At 44.4% G+C, this 16797-nt stretch overlaps 1 protein-coding gene across 3 annotated transcripts in view; it reads left to right on the top strand.

Annotated features, from left to right (window-relative positions):
• LOC146197962 (uncharacterized) overlaps window positions 1-15586 on the top strand; it is a 51591-nt gene extending 36005 nt beyond the window's left edge. Inside the window, exons 6-8 of one of the 3 annotated variants that reach the window (XR_014704919.1) lie at window positions 3455-3501; window positions 10006-10065; window positions 15487-15586. Coding sequence is in view for 2 of the 3 variants with exons in the window: in XM_084593246.1 (XP_084449372.1) it covers window positions 519-619 (101 nt within the window). In the remaining variant the exon portion in view is untranslated. Of the gene's footprint in view, window positions 1-518; window positions 1119-2098; window positions 2318-3454; window positions 3502-10005; window positions 10066-15486 lie in introns of those variants that run through there. The other 2 variants (XM_084593247.1, XM_084593246.1) reach the window with 2 other exon arrangements.
• The last annotated feature ends 1211 nt before the right edge of the window (window positions 15587-16797 follow it).

Raw genomic sequence — 16797 nt, 5'->3', positions numbered from 1 at the left:
CAACATTGAGTATGAGGACTGCTTAAACACTGACAAAAAAAGGTTGCTTTGGGCTGTCTAGATTGCCAGTTTTGCTATAGGCCTGGAGCAGTGCCTATAAATGCCTGCTTACACGAAAGGCCTTGAATGGTGCAAACAGAAAATGATGCATTAGAAGACAAATGCCAGTGGCAGTAACCTCTGCTTTAGAATCATTTCAAGATGTAGTTCTTTCAGAGCAAGCGATGGCCGCTCTCATGTATTTCTATTGTATCCCTGTAGAATTTGAATTGCACTGGTAATGCATATTCATTGCAGATGGAAACATTAATACTCACCGTTTAACTTAATTCAGTGGCAGATGTCTTATTGCCTTACTTGCCAGCATAAGGAGCAGTGGTGAATGCCCTATCTAAGATTGCTGTTTAGAGAAAAAAAACGGTCAGAGGCCAGGTAGTTAGTTCATTTCCTGCCACTTGTTGGAATGCGCGGAAAGTGTGAAGCGGCATAACAATCTCGGTGTCTGTCGTTGCTTGCAGGTGGTCCCCGATCAGACGATCGCTATGCCTCCTATGACAGCTATGGTGGCGGAGCGTATGGCCAGTCTCGGGATAGCTATGGAGGCGCGGGCCGCTATTAAGAGTGCGACAAGCTGTCAGCTCTTTGTTTTTGAGAGCAGGCTTAGAAGAGCACCAGTGACACTTTTTTCACGTCTGAAAGAGCCTCCACCATGCCCGCCACCATCCATCTTCAACTTATCATCACGGCCTTGCTCGAAGAAATTTAGACGCAGGCCCTGCACTTTTTTGTTCCCCAAACAAACGCCACATGTGAAGATCATGCTTGTAATTTACTCTTCATTTCTCATTTCCTCACATGCAGCATTTTTTGCCCCTCCCATATATATATTTTTTTTTCCTTGGTATAGCCAGGCAGTTTGGAAGGCCACATGTGCACTGTAATAGGCACCCCCGAGTCTTTTATTTTTTTATGTATGCTCATGTGAACCTGGCATTCTGTCTTATAAAAGCTTGGTGTTAGTAAGCGCTCATGTCATGAAATAAGTCCATGCTACCATTGTCTATGTATGTATTGAAAGTGATCCAGGTGGATCAGTTGAAATAAAATGTGGAGTGGAACCCCTAGCTTCTGTTAAGTTTCATTATGAAGGTGCTTAGTGTGAAGCACTGGCCCCTCTGTAAAGTGTAATGTAGCCCCTAGTTATGTTCTGCTGAGGAAACAGCTTTGCAGGGCTGCGTGCCTGTTCTGAAGCCTTTGAAGACAGCCGCAGTTTTACAAGACTGCATAGGCTATCCTGGTCACCAAGCCATCACACCGAGCAAAGCTGTATGTGCCGTGGCTCTACCACCTTTGATTGCTGGTCATCATTAATCACTTTTTCCTTGTTCGGTTAGCAAGTGCCATTTGTCATGTGCCTAGATTGGCACGCTAGTAAGCATTTTACAAACTGGCAGGCATATCTTGAGTATCCAGCAGCTGCAAAAGACGAGAGAATCCACATTGGTGTCACCACTGTTTAGCAGTGCATCTTTTCCCGAGACAACAGCGAACACAAAGAATGGCATCTTGTACCTTTCAAATTTCCGGTCCAGGGCGTATTGACACGTGAACTGCATAATGAAGGTGCTAACTATAGAATGGCAAGTTTTCAGTTTTGCACTATCAAATTGGTGTTTGTTCACTCCAGTTGTAGTTAAGTACTACACTTTACAGCATAACGTCTGGACAGAGCTTAAAGTTGTCTCAGTGCTTGAAGAAATTGTAGCTTGGCACAGCCACACTTATAAAGAGCACTCTAGTGAGCACTGTGTTTCATAGAAACTGCTACCTGCGTGCCACCATTGGGTGGTAACATAACGACTTGCATCTGTTACAAAGCGAATGCCACTGTGATTATTGCACATTACTGAACAGCACGTTGCCAGTTGCTTACATAGTATAGTGTTACTTGGCTGTGGTGACAGTCTAATTGTCTGCACTGAGCAGTACAGCATAGAGCTCTCGGCGAGCTAACTGCACCTCTCTTGGTGATGCAGTTTTTCTCATTCTTTTTTATTGTGGATATGTCTGCAAGGTCGTCTTCTTAAATCCCCCACAGCCACCTATGCAAGCCAGTCATTCTATGGAGAGGGCACAGCTCCAGTGGCGCCGCTGGCATACCAAGTATCGCACACTACTGCCCTGACATGATCTCATAATGCAACCAAGACTCTCAGCCATTGTTGGTGCTGTTCTGAAGGAAGCCTCGTGATGAGCACCATTTTAGACTCCTCATATCCCACACCTTTGAGTTTCTATAAAGGAGTTGCAATACGTACACATGGCTGTGTGTCTTGCTTTAGTACTATGTCAGTTGCACTGGTTTGCATATGAGTTAACAACCTTCGTCATTCTGTAGCGCAAGTGCTTTTTTTCTTCTAAAAAAAATTCTAAAACCAGTGCTATGAAACTAAGCTCTAATAAAAATGAAAAAGAAAAAAAAAAAGCAACACTAGCATATTGCAGAGGACCAGTTTGTTTCCCCTGTAGCATTTTGGTGCAAAGTGCCATCTTAGGAAAGGCAGTGCTGACAGTAAGCACGTTTCAATGTGCCACATTTAGTTGGCTTGAAGTAACCATTAACCTGTGTTGTGCAAGCCTGTATATTGTGTACATTGCTGGGCACCTAATGTTTGCAGCCTTTTACAATATTACCAGCCAAATGGCAGAGTATGAAATTTTTCCTTGGTAGATCGTCTACTAAAGCTATGCATCATGAAAACATTAGTGCTGTGAAAATGACCTGTGTGGAAGCAAACGTGCCATGCTGTGATAAAAATACAGCCTGCTTATTGTATCCTGGTGCTGCTGAGAACGTGCAACCAAGCGTTGCACGCAAACACTAGACTACAAAGCTTGGTTCCATGATGCTGAAATCAAAAGCATCCAAGGATGATAAGTACCACAGGTGGGTTAACAAAAGTTTCATTACATTGACTATCTCTTTGACACTGCCAGGCGCCTTGGGCGCTTACAGAAAATTGAGAAGCTAAATGGGTGCATCTGACACTGGGCAATGCCTCACTACCTGCTGCTACCAGTACTATTGCTGGATGTTGTTAGGAGACTGCCATAACTGTAGATGGGCAGTTGTAGCTTTGTTGCTCCTTCGCTGTCTAGTTTCATAAATTTTACTTTCAAATTTGTGGCGTTATTTTAAACATTTACTGCCTGCATGCCAAGAAAGCTTGGAAAAGGGCTGCACCTTGTACATCTCCATTGCTCATAAGCAAATGTAGCAAGTCACCGATGTGTGGTCGCATGCGGCTGTTATTGTCTACCGAAGAAAAAAAAAAAACTGCCTCTCTAGGTAGAAGTCAGGTTAATGAAGGTTGTGAAATCTACTTAGAATCACGGCTGAAATGAGGCATTTTCGTTTTCACTGCTGTTTCTAAGATGCTTGCTTGTTCTCTAGGTTGACGCCCTCTCCTGTGAGCCAGTGAGCATCAGAAAAATGAATGGGTGAGTAGGACTTGCACATTTTATGCATAGCTTTTTGCTTTGGTATAAAGCTTTGTCATGGTGTTCTATCCAAACATGAATTCGCCAAAAAATGTATTCGTTTTCCTTCTTGTTTGGACTTAGATTAGATAACTGTTTTACTAATACAACTTGCACTTTATGCTGTAATAGTGACGAAGCTTTTTGTCTTGTGGCTGCATGTTCTGCAGAAAATATATGTTGAAGGCATCTATATAAATTCCTTCCTCTATTGGCTAGTGATGTGGATGTTAGCAATTATTTACCGTTTCTTTTTTTTTCTTTTTTTTATTGGGGCTATGAGAATATTCTGTATGTTTCCAATATCAAACTAACAATTTGTGATTTAATTCAGGCTTTGGGTTGAATATTGGGGTTTGAAAGCCTTGAATAATTTTCCAAGAATCCAAAAAAATGAGCCATTTGCGCTGTCAGACATTTCTGCACAAGCGGACCGATATGATGCCTACAGACTTCATGCACAAAGCGCAGTGTCGATAGAGTGATTGGATAAGACCACATCCACGAACCCTGCCTTTCGTGGCTGCACTTTTCGGCGTGCTGCCAGTAAGCACATTTGATTTGGGATGGAGCCCATACTGCATGGAAGTAATGAAGGACTGTGGTCCTTCATGACATAAAGCGAAACTACCGACATGCACAAAAGTGATCCGTTGACGTCTGCTTTCTAGTTGTGGCATCATCGGAAAAAATTTCGAAACTGACATTGCCTTGCTGTTCACAGCCTTCGATGTTCGATATTAGATGGGAGGTGTAACACCAGCTGCCATTGTTACTGCAGTGAGAAAGCCGGGGCTGCGAAGCAGTTTGTTGCAGTTGCACAGTTTGCTTGGAAGAGCATCGCAGATTTCTTGTGCTTACAGTTATGTGGGGGTAATCCTCTGCCACACTTCTGTGCTACCTTTTCAAGTGTTCAGACGAAAAGTTTCACATGAGAAGGCTTCCATTAAATTACCTCTTCGTGGATAGGTGCACCTCGTGCGTTAGCGGATCTGGCGGTGCTAGAGGGTATGCTCTCGCCTTATGTTGACAAGCCTGCGTTCGTAACATTGGTCTGCATAAGGACTCATCTATCACATTCTCCGATAGGGGTATGGCGTGTCTTATTTGGCGCATGCACATGGCTTTCACTCGCATCTTTCAACTTGTAACAAAGGAGTGTAGCCTTCTTGGCCAGTGGTCAGCGCCTTCACTCGATTTTATTCGGAACGATCTTGGCAATGCTCTAGCACTGTGACGTCACGACGGCAGCATTCACGGCGACGTATATGTGGCTGCAGTGGCACCCAGCTCATTCATAGCCTCAGCTAGCCCTTGATCACAAGATACTTCCGATGCTTCAGCCTTCATGGCAGTTTCTATTTCCCCGTCTATGCGGAAGCCACACAGAGGGAAGCAGGACTGCGCTTTGATGCGCTCACTGCAGTCCACGCTTAAGCGACTTAGTGCATAGCGTGAGGTGCTGAAATAGCCGTAGGTTGCTGTCCGCAATCAGTATGCACGAGACATCGCTTTACTGCGCATTTCGTGTAGGCATGCTTTAGGTTCTTTATGATGCTGGCATCCAACGGCTGCAAATGATTTGTAGGGTTAAGTGGGAAGAACGCAAGCTTCACGTTCTGAAGAAACGATGGATCACTCGGCTGGGCAGCAGAAAAAGAACATTTCTTCACTGGGAACCATCTTATTGTCAAAGCACCGAAGAAATTCTTTGAACAAAGAGCATGTCGTCCATGCATGACTGTTGCTTTTGTAGTGACATGCAAGCAAGAGTGTTCTTCAAGCACCGTGGGTTCTGATATTTTCCAGTTACCCATGGCTGTAGCTTATTTAGTTATCTGTAAGTCTTTACAGGCTCATACAGGATGGGTCTCAAGGCAAACAGTCAAGAATGAAAGAACAGGAAAATTACAGAGAAAAGAACGAAATGGAAGTGAAAAAGTGCAGAAAGCAATCAAAAGTACAATTGGAAAAAAAAATATAAGAAATATTCGATGGATCACTCGGCTGGGCAGCAGAAAAAGAACATTTCTTCACTGGGAACCATCTTATTGTCAAAGCACCGAAGAAATTCTTTGAACAAAGAGCATGTCGTCCATGCATGACTGTTGCTTTTGTAGTGACATGCAAGCAAGAGTGTTCTTCAAGCACCGTGGGTTCTGATATTTTCCAGTTACCCATGGCTGTAGCTTATTTAGTTATCTGTAAGTCTTTACAGGCTCATACAGGATGGGTCTCAAGGCAAACAGTCAAGAATGAAAGAACAGGAAAATTACAGAGAAAAGAACGAAATGGAAGTGAAAAAGTGCAGAAAGCAATCAAAAGTACAATTGGAAAAAAAAATATAAGAAATATTCAAACCAAAGTTGTAATGAACAGCAGGATACTCAGTCAGTTCTATTCCCACTTGTCCGAGCATCCATGTTACAACAAATAGGGCCGTCATTCGGTCTTTAAGCATTTACCTCCATGCCATGTTTCACTTTTCAGGCTTATTGACTTTAATGGCCGCACTCTGAAAAAAAAAAAAAAAAAAGGCCGTTTTGTCAGCGTTATAAATCACGAGGCTCATAATACCCCTCAATCCGCCTTTTGCTTTGCGGGAGGATGTGGCGCCATCATGCGGGAGCGGGCGAAAAACACGTTGGACGGCAGTGTAGCAGATGACGCGAAAGCGCACCATACGAAATGGCCACGCCAACGCAGGTAGAAAGCGAAAGCCCCCCCCCCCCCCCCCCCCCCCCTTTTTTTTGGCCTCGGGGCAGAAAGTAGTGACAGTGATTGCAGTATATCATGTTTACGCAGTTTGGGGGAATGTTACAGCGTTTTCACAATCCACTCTTAACGCACGCATATACTGTCTTCATATTGTGAGACTGTGTAGCGCGGGCCGTGTTCGATGTGACAGAAACCAACGCTGTTCTACGTCCAGAGCGATCCACTCAGCAAGTGAACGAGCATGAACCCTCTAGGAGACTCATTTGTGCCGGGCGGTTTTTTTGCCGTTGCAAACGGTTGGACGAAAACGATTATCAAGCTCCCAAACGAAGTGCATCCGATTGCATACACAGAAGCAACAAAATCCGAATGCTTTGGTAAGCACGAAGGCGAGCCTGTAAAGTAAAAAAAAAAAAAAATACTGTGCGTCGTGCAAGAGTGTCAAGTGCGTCATATGCTCCGAACGGCAAAAACATACTGCAGGTATGTGTGCATCTAAAGGAAATATGTATGCTGAAAAATACCTACTGGAGTTTGCATCCAGCCTGTAACGCACCAGTGATAGCTGCAATGAGTATTTCTTCGGTGCGTTTGCTTTAGTTCTGGGGCCTGATGGCGATGTATTTTGTTGTTTTTCTTTATGTGCGAAAGGGCTAGGTAGCTTAGATATCACAGGTGGCTGTGTGCGCTAGGCCGTAATATTTAGCATGTTTTATTGTGACTGCTACCTGACTAACAAGAAAAAAATATGGCGTTTGTTGTAACGCACTGCTGTTCGCGAGCCTCATGACCAGCTCACTCGGCTCGCGAACGGCGGTGCATCACTACAGATGCCCATTTTTTTATTTCTTTCTAAAACATGCTAAATATTACGGTCTAGCGCACACAGCCACCTGTGGTGTCTGCGCTACCCGGCCCCTTCGCATATAAAGCAAACGCGCCGAACAAATGCTCATTGCGGCTATCACTGGTGGGTTACAGGCTTGGTGCAAACTCCAGTAGATACATTTCCTTCAGATGCATACATACCTGTAACCTAGCGTTTTTCGCACAGTCGAGAGTATGTAGTCGGTTGCTAAGGTCGGCCATTCACATCTTGACGCTTGGTGGCCCTAATTGAAGCTTCACGTCGTTGGTCGCGGCTCGCCGAAGGAAACATAAAAAACCGTGTCTTGCATCCCGGCACGCCCAGAGTGGCAACTGTACGCGGCTAATGTGGTTGGCATCGCTTTGCCAAGCCTGTGATGGTCACCGTGTTGCTCGGTGCCGCCAGCCCCTGTGCACTGGCGGCGCCGAGAAACTCCGTCCAATGTGTTTCAATCTGTCGCCGCTACGACTTCGCGCATGCGCAGGCGCAGAAAACTCGCACAAAAGGTGGATTGTAGCCGATAGTGTAGCCTTCGAATCATCGACTGTTGACACTTGCTGCTTCTCCGCTTAATGATGTCGTGCCTCTTTTGAAAATGGTCAATCCAGCCGTTTCACGCCGCAAAGTCTGTGATGCCCAATCTGTCGGCTATGTCCATCACCTTCTTAGGCAAGTTGACACCGGCACTGCGAGCTTGTTTAAGCCAAGTGAGAAGAACCACGTCAAGGTTCGCATACTTGGCACCGCGAGCCTGCTTAGCTTTAGAGCCGAAAAGCGCGGAATTTCCTTCTATTTCGGCACGCTTTGAGATGATGCTGTTAAGCGTAGATGGTGGCAGACCAAGGTCTTTTGCATTATCCACTCTCTTTCACGCTGGCTGCCTGTCGACTGCGTTCAGTATATTTCTCAAGGGTAAGTGCCTGCTGCTTGCGCAATGCCATTGACGCCATCGTAGCATGACAAAGGCATTACTTGGGACAATTCGATTGACTGGTTCGATGGTGGAGGAAAAAAAAAAGTGGGTTCACGGCTGTGGTGACATAACGAGTTGATGGTATGCCCATCTAGTGCCAGCCTCTTCAACTTGCATGCAGCTTCTTGTCGCCAGTTCCGTAGCCAAGCCTAGTAAAGACTAGTCAAAAACCAAAATGGCGGCTGGCACGTGTTGCTTGGGCAGATTCGGGGAGCCAGGTTGTGACGTATCATGCGGGAACATTTTCACTGCTACACTGTAATAGCGGAGTTCCCAATACATTGCATTCTATGGGAGCTTTGTCGGGACCAGATGAAAACGACGTAACAGCCGGGAAAATGCAGCAGGGAGGAACGTAACAGCGGGGTTATACTGTATATGAAGAAATGCATAGTAAAGTCAGGGGGAAGTGCTGCTCCATTCTGCTCCAAACTGCTTTTCCTGCTCCAAATTGCAATATTGCTCCAAAATTGCTCCAAACTGGCTGTCTCGAGGTTTAGCAGAGCGCGGGAACAAATCAATTTTTTGTAAGGGAAGGAAGCATGGAGCATATAATAAATATTTGTTCTCAAGTAAATTTAGTATGAGCCACAAGCAATTGGAGGGAATTAATTGCGAAAAAAGATGCACTGTGCTTGTGACGTAGCACCTCCTCTCCATCTTTTGAATCGCTGATGGAGAGAGAAGCGAAGCAGATAGCGCAAACTACTGTGAGCCATTAGGAAACTTGTCCGACTGAAAAACTGCATGAGTTATTCTAATGGTTCTGCTGTGAAAATAAGACTTCACCATCGAGCCTCTTTATCAATGACAATCTTCTTAGGCCTACAACAGAAATCATACTTGAAGTGCATTGGTGTCAATCACTAGGAAGCTTCTCAGGAGTGTTGGAAAGCCATGTAGGGCCTATACCAAGATGTTAACAATGAGCCCCCACCTTGCTCACGCAAAGCATGATGAACTATTGCAGGAGGTGGTGAAGCAATAAAGCTGAAAGGATGAAAAGGCTACCCTTCAGTGCCATCTATCATGCCTGAAGGCACCACTGACAGGTAGTCAGGAAGTTATCAGCACAGGCATAGGATTGAAAAGGATATTCATACGATATAGAGAACGCAAATGTCATGCCCATTAATCTGAACTCTAAATCAGTGGCACTGCTTGAGCGCATAGAAGTGGTAGCCTCGACATCTGAATGTACCATGTGAAAATAGGCAAATGCTTCATGTCAGAGTGGGTGAGTATTCAGTTAGGAAGCGTGCCAGCAGGTGTTCCGTTTGCTGTTAGTCTGTTCCAAGTTGTTTCTGAGGTCAGCCTGCAAAGGCGCTTTACCTTAGAAACTTGCTCCAAGTCAAAATTTAAATGTTCCAAAATTCTCGTTTTGTTGCTCCGAAGCTGCTCCAAAATGGCTTTATTACTGCTCCCAAAGCTGCTCCAAAATGCTCGAGCCTGCTTCCACCCCTGTAAAGTGCTTCAGGAATACGGAACATCAGACGGTATCTTAGCATTGGGCCCATATATGCCTTTCAGCCACTTGCCACTGACTACCGATGCCAATGGGGCCCCGGGAATGCTGTAGAAATTGCCCTAAATGTTCCTGTGCTCGTGTGCAATTCCTTACAATAGCACTGAGCAGCCACTGTAGTCTGCCATCTCCTCAGAATTGCATGGCGCAAGGATGTATGAACGTAAGTGAAACTTGCCTTTTCTGAACTTCTTTGTGTCACACGTTAAAGAAATGCAGGTGGTCTGTAATTCAAAGTTCTCACTTATGATGCCCCTTATTGCCAGAGTCACTTTGGGACATGAAAACCTCTACAGTCCACAATTCAGCACATCTGGGAAAACTTCATGTAGGTGTGTCATGCTGTGCTCTCTTTTTTGTTTGTTTTTTGGCCACATGCAGGACTGTCATACTATTGCTGGGAAAGCAAGCCATCGTCCTTTCCTTTGCGTCATGACTGTGGTAAGGAAACATTTGCTTTGTTTAAGGGGCGAGGCTACCTCTGAGCACCAACTTTTTTTATTTCTTGAGATATTCGAATTAAATTTTCAGGGTAAGCTCATTGTACAAACATTTGAAGAACTACCAAGTTTCATAGAGCTGGGACCATTGGTTCTCAAGTGGAGAAATTTGCAAAACGGGTTGGCACTGTGGTCATTATTATGGTCATTTCTGGATAGTTACCGCTGGGCAAGACAATTAAATTCCCTTTTTCCAAATTAGTGTTATTCAGACCTGCATTAGCAAAATTTTAAATGTTTGTCATTAATACCAAATTCCTGAAAAAAAAAATGAAATTGTCTTGCCCGCAGAAATTTATTGAGGTATAGAATAAAAGGAACCTCGTGAAAATCTGATAATCGGTTCCAGAGATAGGCTGTCCTAAGCAGTCATACTAGGTTGTTTAAAGCTGGAGTTATGCGAGAGCAGTGTGCATGGCTATGCTTAGGTTTGGCTTGAAAGTAAAGACATTGCTTTTGCACATAGTATTTTACTCTGTGGTTTCAGCTTTAATTATGCCATAGGGGAATCACTTCCCGTATGAGCACCCTTTGCCTCTCATTGTTGACCCTTCTCATTCATGTGTAGAGGAGTTCTAGTGGTATGACATCTTCTCTATGGCGAACTTAAGGGCACACCGCCGTCGCAACGTTCGAATGAGCCTTCTGTCCTAGCAACTCACTGTTGTCGTTCGCCTCTACCAGCTACCAAGTTATCTGACTACTACTACTTTTTCTTCTGCTTCTCTTTTTCCTATTTATCTTCTTTCTTCCTCTTTTTCTTCACTGGATGGGCACGATGAAATGACAAGTCTGCGGCCTATGTAGCTCTCACTACAAAAAGTGATTCTGAGAAAACGGCCCTAGAAGGTTGAAAGAACGTCAGTTTTTTTTGTTTGTCGAGATATCTCAGATTTTTAGGGCAGGCTCATAGCATGGACTTTGAATAACTACCAAGTTTCATAAATCTGTGCACGCTGGTTTTCTAATTTCTGGATAAGTATCACAAGACAAGAGAAAGCCCTTTTTCTAAATTTCCCTGTTTTCTAAGTCCCCTGCGTTCTCGCGGAGCGCTCACCTTGCCCATTCACAGCCTTGAACTCGAGCACGGAAACTCCCAATCGAAAACAAGCCATGCCTAGATTGCACCGCCGTTACCGAGGGTGGCAAAAGAAAGTGCAAGAATTCACAAGCAAAACAAGACCAGGATGGCGGTACTCAGTTAAGGCGGGAGAGGAACGGCGCGCGAAGTAGGGAATTCTCAGCGCTTGCTTACAACTCTGCGGCTGCCACCACTTGTTATATAATTAATTTCTAATATTTCTACGAAGATTTGAGCATTGATAATTACAAAAAGGGTGGTTTATAAGACATACTACCCTAATATATAATCTTCCAAAAATAGACTGTTTCGCGATTTTTCAGTTTTCAAAGGTCGCGACACTGGTCTTAGAGCTATTTTCGTCATTTGAAAGCCAATAGTGATGAAATTACATGAATTAGTTCAGTTTTCTTATGTGGATTTCAATTATGCAAAAGTCAGTTGGTCCATGTATAGGCAGTATTAATTAGTACCTCTGTGAGAAAGAATTGGCTAGGTTATAATTCATTTTAACCCTTTCGCTGACTAGTGTTTCTAATCGGGATGCATCCCCAGTGTCGGCTTGGTTTCAGGGATACAAGCATAGCGAGTCAATAAAATGTGCACATTTCAGTATTCTGCAGTTGTTGAATAATACCATCATCATCACCCTGACTATAAATGAGGAAAAGAAAAACACAATGCTCGGTACTTCTTGAGAGTCCGAATCCGAGCTCTGCTCCTATTCATAATCAAGAGCCATCGTTCCAGTCCTCAGTCGAAGGCCCCGCGCGGTCAGCCATCGGAAAGGAACTGCGTGCACGGAGGGTGCACTTTCAGTAGCCTGCACAATAGAGAGAAATGGCACATTGTAAAATCAAGATGTCAGGGGGAGATGGAAAGCCGCTAAAACAACCTCCTTTACTGCTGCTAGTCACAAGGAAGGGCGCAGCGAAAGAGATAGAAAGCAGCGATCAAGTTGTGTCGGCCTATACGTTCGTGACAGCCAAAGGGTTAGTGCACAGCAGCATAGTAGAAGGATGAAAGAGTGCAGCAATCAAAGCAGTTTTTTTCATTTTACCACCATTAGCAATTTTACTGCACTTGGAATATCATCACTCCGATTTGGACCATTATACTTCAATTAATTTTGAATCGTAAAAATGTTTTGAAGGTTTATTGAAGAATTGTGCTTCGATCCTTGCACTCATCATACTTTCAGCTTCCTGTGGCAAAAGAAAGTATGTATCTAACTCTTCTAGATGCGGAGATATCCCTGAACTAAAACAGCCAGGTGACCAAAATTTGCACTTTGTGAAAGGAGAAAAAAACAAAATAGGCATAATTTATTCAAAACTTCAAGAAAATATATAGATGTTTACATATCCTGTGGGCCAATAAGCACCAGGCATATGTAGTCTGATTGCTCGTTCTGGCATGAATGCTGCTTCTTCAGAGCCCGATGCATGTTTTCAGCCGAGGCACGCTTCCGTACCGACTCTGCTGTTCGACGCCTGTCTTTTTCAGCCATCCTTCTGATGTTATGGAAGTTTGGACTTATACTGGGCTCACTCATTATTTGGGAGGATTCCTTGACATTTCCTACATTAAAGCGAACAACAGCTTCTGCGACGGCTGCTTGTACTGAGAATAATGAAGCATGGCGCTCTTTTGGTGCGAGCGACCATATAAGGAAGTGCAAGCTTTGATTGTTATTTTGTGTTTATCCATGCAGGCATCGCTCGAGCAGCTTTAGATTTACAGAGTGCTCATAGATAGGAAAAAGTGCTTTGCACACATTTTGCAAAAAATTGTATTCGTGCTTGGGAGCAGGCTCTCCCTTGGCTGCAGCAGCATTGTGGTGGCACCACGAGCTTGGGTCTCTTGGGCACAGCGTGTGGTTTGAGACACTGTCATTTGAAGTAATGTGACGGAAAGTGGCCATCGGCCTTGTGGATGGCCCCATTGTCTCCAGCATGAGACTTCAGGGCTCAGATGTAATAAGACATCAGCCCGTGACAAGGTCGCCCGGTCAGCTTTCCTTTGCCACCACTAAGGCTCTCTTTTGCACTGCTTTTGTGCTTGGCAATTGCATTTTGCAGTGCCATGGCTATACGCTCCTGCGTATGGTTTATGGAATCCTTATTTCGGTGAAGCCTTATGGAACAGTCTTTCAGTGCAAGAAACGTGAAGCTATCACCATCAGAAAGCAAAGTAGTATACCTAAGGCTTATACTTAGACTTCCATTTCACCGGATTTTTGCCACACGTGGCTGTCTTTCCACTCTTTATAGGACAGGTCGTCATCTTTCGTCCCTCGCTCGCACCTAGCACAAAAGTTGCTCACAACAACATAGTCCAGTAGAAGCCTAGTGAAATGTTCAGTTACTGCACCGACGCCGATGTGGGATGAATGACTCCTGCTCGTCCATGAACCCCATCAAATGGCACTGAAATATTTCCGGGATTGTCTATGGGGGGGTTAGCTCGTTGTACAGCTGTCGAACAGAACTTGTGCCGGCCTTCATGACTGCTTCGGCTGCACGTGTCGCGGCGGGCGTCAGCTTGCATTTTAGATAGCTCTGCCATATTTTTGTTGTGTGCAGGCCACAAGGGTGAAATGTTCATAGCCACAAATAAATCATTTAGGGCGGTTTGCCTATTCCTCGTAGTTTTCATATCTTGTGTAGCAGGAATGTTCACAGCAAACGGATTTATCTTGTCTTTTGGCTGCCTTGTACGCGCGGTGAACTCCATTCTGACGAAATGTCTCCGCAGCTTGTGCACACCAAAGACAATTTCACCGCTAGACTGTACTCGGATCGCCTTTTGAAACGTGTACGTGCCATTTCGTCAGAATGGAGTTCACCGCGCGTACAAGGCAGCCAAAAGACAAGATTCGCGGCACACATCACTTCGTTAAAGGACTTCAAATTCACTGTAATTCGCACAGCGACCGCATGGTAGAAAGAGTAAATGGTAGCGTAACTCCCGTAGAAGCCTGCATGTCGACTGAGCGAGGCTTGAGTTTCTTGGCGCCCCCTGCGAACTCTGCGGCAAAACAAACACGTGACTTAGTGACATCACAAAACCTCGTGACGTCACAGTGACATATTAATGGCGGGGAATGGGATTTTTTTATCCTTGGACGAAAAGCTGGGCTAACGACGACAGAGGCCGAACAATGCTCGGATAAGGTGGAAAAATGGACGCTTAAATGTTCAGCCAACATCACTTGACATGGGTGTCTACTGTCAAGTTTTACGTTAACTGAAACGGCATCTTCAACCACCTGATCATAGCATCATTCTGGTTCCATCGTCATTAGCCTAGTCTTTCGTCGAGCGTCATGTAAATGCATTCTGGGCCTTATTTCTTCGGCCACGTTTCTGAACATGAAGGGCCTTCAAGTGAATTCGGCAAGCACATGGATAAAGAATCACATGGCAAAAATGGAAGGCTTTACACAATGCGGCACTCGTCTTGGGGGCAGTAAAATTTCACCTTTGTCGTAAAATTAAAATAGATGCAGCGAGACGCCGCTCGTGCAGACGTGTATTCGTAAAACAAGCTGCCACTTTTGAGAGGTGCCTGGGAGGCCGAGCTGTGACGCAGCATTGTCCCAGCGTCTGAAAATGCACACATTCAGCGGCAATCAGTTTCTCATCGAGAATGCAGTCATCGCCTTGCTGTAAAGCTCTACCACAACCGGCAGAACGACATACTGGCTGTTTGACACAGATAACCCCCTTTGCACGCAGAACGTTGAACCGGGGCCAATGGCGCACTCATTATCATTCCAATTCAGGTTTTTTCGTTCCAGTAATACACCCCAATTTCATTTTCTAGTTTAAAGCACCACTCGTCAACTGCATTGCAGTAATTCAAAATAGAGAAACTGAAATCGAACAGTTGCATATTAAAGCTGTAGTGAGGCGTGCTCGTTGATTCCTTCGGCTGTTTTTTTTCTCCTGGCACATTTTTCTGCTGATAGTAATTGTAATGTACTGCTACAGCTTACATGGATAAAGTTGCAAGAATTTGCAACTACTGGTGGTGAGTCATGTTACATAATGCTCTAGAGTGATTTTTCTTGCTTTGAAAATGTAGTAGTAATTGACGAATATGAGCTGGATACTTTGCAGCCCGGCGGTGTTTTCTTCAGCCATTTTTCAGTAACAAAGTTCAATGCTCAGAGCTCATTGAAATATTGAAGTGCCTGTGTAACTATAAATGTTTGCTATGTATACTAAAAAAACTGTTTTCAAACCCCTGATATCTTTTTGTGACATTTTTGTACAGGAAGTTTATCCATGGACCCCTTGCCAGGACCTAAGCCTGCAGTTAACACTCTGCATTCCAAGCGTACCTTTGCTGAAAATAAAGCATCCAATGGAGCTTGCTTGTTGTTTGTTCATTGTGTGTGCCATTGTGGGTACTGTTCTACATTGTTATTGATTGAAATTCAGAAAGGCTGCATTTTATTTCAAAAAGATTGCATCAATGCTTGGCGCATTCAATAATGCTTCCAGTGTACTTCATGCTTTTGTGCTTAGCCCATAATGAGAGGGGTAAATGGCCTTTTGATTCACAGTATCCTGATATTTAGTTTTTGGAATTTACAAAGGTCCCATAATTTCATGTGATATGTAGGTTAAAACTTGCTCCCAGAACTAGAAATAGTTATCGATATGCATAGGCTAATTGATCATCAGGGGTGGAAGTGCTGCTCCAAAATGCAATATTCCTTCAAAACTGCTCCAAACTGGCTGCCCTGATGTTCTGCCATCAAATTTAGCAGAACACAGGAACAGTGTCGCAGCATGAAGGGAAATGGTGTAATGCATCTTGCACTAGGCTTAATACAAACTTTAGAGGGGAAGGGAGCATGAAGCATAAATATTTGTTCGCAAGTAAATTTAGTATGAGCCACCGGCAATTACCCTTAGAATTGCCGGTTGAGATAGCAGCAAGCGAAGCAGATAGACTTAACTACTGAGAGCCGTTTGGGAAGGAAACTTGCCCAACTGCGGAAACTGCTCGAGTTATTTTAATGGTTCTGTGAAAATAAGCAGGCAGTTGCCACCGAGCCTTTGTCAGTGAAGCATACCAGGCCTACGACAGACAATCGTACTTGAAGCGTTGTTTTTGATAATCACCAGGAAGGTTCTCGAAGAGTACTGGAAAGGCATACAAGGCCTATCTCCAAGATATTAAAAATGAGTCCCGCCATTGCTCAAGCAAAGAATGACGAACTATTGGCAGGAGGCAGTGAACTAAAATTGAAGGATGGAAATGCTACCCTTCTATGCCATCTATATCCCAGAGCTGCTCCAAAATGCCTGAGCCTGCTTCCACCCCTGTTAAGACCGTATTATTTACAGACAAGACAATAGAGGTAATGCTGCAGTCTGCAATCCCACGGTTGGCAAAAAGCACGGGAGCGGCACTGGCGCCAAGCTTGTCGGAGGTGGTGGTGGTGAGGTGCATTGTGGTCTGAAAGCGCCTTCTTGGCAGACAAAACCTGTGCTCGGGACTTGATTTATCAACTCGGGCTTGTGTTCATGTTGTACCCGATATCTGGGGGCTTTCAGGTGTATTCTAAATAAAATA

This window comes from Amblyomma maculatum, chromosome 2 (assembly GCF_055883805.1).
Source record: "Amblyomma maculatum isolate TAMU_Amacu chromosome 2, ASM5588380v1, whole genome shotgun sequence".
Classification (NCBI taxonomy): domain Eukaryota; kingdom Metazoa; phylum Arthropoda; class Arachnida; order Ixodida; family Ixodidae; genus Amblyomma; species Amblyomma maculatum.
This window is presented reverse-complemented; position numbering and strand designations above follow the sequence as displayed.